General features: G+C 34.6%; 1 protein-coding gene across 1 annotated transcript in view; it reads right to left on the bottom strand.

Annotated features, from left to right (window-relative positions):
• The window catches only part of LOC107683509 (focadhesin), a 61,082-nt gene that overhangs the window by 27,914 nt on the left and 31,029 nt on the right, over positions 1-2,139 (bottom strand). The window contains exons 15-17 of the mRNA XM_016479565.1: positions 1,668-1,794; positions 504-638; positions 306-356 (exon numbers count right to left, since the gene is read on the bottom strand). Of these exons, the coding sequence (XP_016335051.1) occupies positions 306-356; positions 504-638; positions 1,668-1,794 (313 nt within the window). The remainder of the gene's footprint in view (positions 1-305; positions 357-503; positions 639-1,667; positions 1,795-2,139) is intronic.

Raw genomic sequence — 2,139 nt, 5'->3', positions numbered from 1 at the left:
AAGGTAAACAGAAATAATGTGAGGATATTTAGCAAATGTTCTCACCTGCTCTGGTAAGTGTAGGATGTTGTGAGATGGTTCAGAGTACTCAGAGAGAGCTTTATAACCTTGGCTTGCAACCTCTGGGTCCTGATGAAGCCAAAAAGCTTTAAATATTACTGTTTACTCATAACTGCTAGAAAAATAACAAAATAAATTGCAGATACATAAAATGGCACTTTTCATTAGAAACATTTGTTGGGTGACTAGTCAGCCACCCTGACCATCCCTATTGCTCATTACCATTTGAAAATGTCAGTGCTCACCTGACTAAGAGCATAGCCCCATAAAACACAGACTGCCTCGTTTCTGAATTTCTGGAAGGAAAAGGACATAAGACCTAAAGTAATTTGTACCGGATGAAATGTGGAGAGAAATAAATCATGCTTTTAACTACGAATTCAGACACCGCTACAAAATAGCACACATCTAACAATCAGAAACAGTGGTTGGTGTTCTCGTGCCTCATATTCTTCAGTTTTGACATTTAAAGCAGGCACTAATGCCAGAAGTTCAGCTGTGGCCTTTAGGACCAGGGGTCTGGTGTCACAGCACAGCTTAGGAGAGAGTGCCTTCCATGTGGAGACGATATCAACTACCTGAACAGAAAACGGATGAGAAGAATATTCAAATGCAGAGCAACAGTAAGAATGGCCCACTGGCTAGTGTAAGAGAATTGAAATACTGTATTAAAAGTGCACTACTGTTCAAAAGTTTGGAGTCAGTATGATTTTTTTAAAGAAATTAATACCGATCAAAAGTGACAGTGAAGACATTTACATTGTTACAAAAGTTTTCTATTTCAAGTAAATGCTGTTATTTTGAACTTTAAATTCATCAAAGAATCCTGAAAAAATGTATTGCAGTTTCCACAAAAACATTAATTAGCACATCTGTTTTCAACACTGATAATAATGAGAAATGTTTCTTGAGCATCAAATCAGCATATTAAAATGATTTCTGAATGATCATGAAAATGTTTTAAGAATGATCAGCTTAGTCATCACAGGAATAAAGTATATTCAAATAGAAAACAGTTATTTTTAATTGTAATAATATTCCATAGTCTGCATGTTGATGAAATTAGTTATTGGTGAGCATGAGAGACTTTGTATTTGCCCCAAACTTTTGAATGGTATGTTCTGTATTACTATACAGGATCTTAAATTTTTTTGATCATGTGTATCCATTTTTATGACTTGCAACTTTTTGAATAGGTCAGATAATTATCTAACAGGTTAAAATGGACTACAAAATTAATCATAATAAACATATTTTGTAAATAATAGAAAATAAATAAATAAATATAACAAAAACAATATAATAAAAAATTATAATTAAAATAACGAAATAAAACATTTTTTATTTATTATAAACATTACTTTTTTAATGTTAGGGATAATGAAAACAAATCTAAAATCATTTCCCAACGAATTAAAAATCCTGTTGAGCCCTGAAATGATTATAATTTGCCTCTTGAGGCAGGAGGGCACATAAGGACCAGAGTGGCACTGGTCTACCCAATCAAAACAATACAAACAGTTTTGGAAATAAAAATACATTTTCATCTTCACTTTCACATTTCTGATAGCCAGTGTGAACCTCTTCACAGGGATACAAAGACTGACCTCAGCTCTACAGAGCTCCTGTAAGCCCTGCAGTGCCAGAGCAGCAGGAGTGGCCTGATCCTTCCTGGAGAACTGCATCAGCGTGTCGGTGATGGCGGCCAGCATGTCTCCTCCATGCTGGTATGGCCTGGAACAATATGTACGGCATACGGGAAAAGTGTGAATGAATGTAACTGTTCAGGAAATCTTTGAAATTAAACCCTTGATGGTAAATGGTTACAGTGGTAGCCTAGTGTCCCATCCCATGTGGAATATACAGTAGAGGTCGACCGATAGTGGATTTTGCCGATACCGATAGCTAGGTTGGACCACACTGGCCGATACCGATTAATTAACCGATAGTTTTTAAAATGGATACTGAACAAAAACTAAAATAATGCTTTATTAAAAAAACAGTACTGAACCATACTAGTAGTAGTAGTAGTAGTAGTAATAATAATAATAATAATAATAATAATAATAATAATAATAA

This window comes from Sinocyclocheilus anshuiensis, unplaced genomic scaffold (assembly GCF_001515605.1).
Source record: "Sinocyclocheilus anshuiensis isolate Anshui unplaced genomic scaffold, SAMN03320099.WGS_v1.1 scaffold874, whole genome shotgun sequence".
NCBI classification, from domain to species: domain Eukaryota; kingdom Metazoa; phylum Chordata; class Actinopteri; order Cypriniformes; family Cyprinidae; genus Sinocyclocheilus; species Sinocyclocheilus anshuiensis.
The sequence above is the reverse complement of the archived record's forward strand: the minus strand, read 5'-3'. Positions and strand labels throughout refer to the sequence as shown.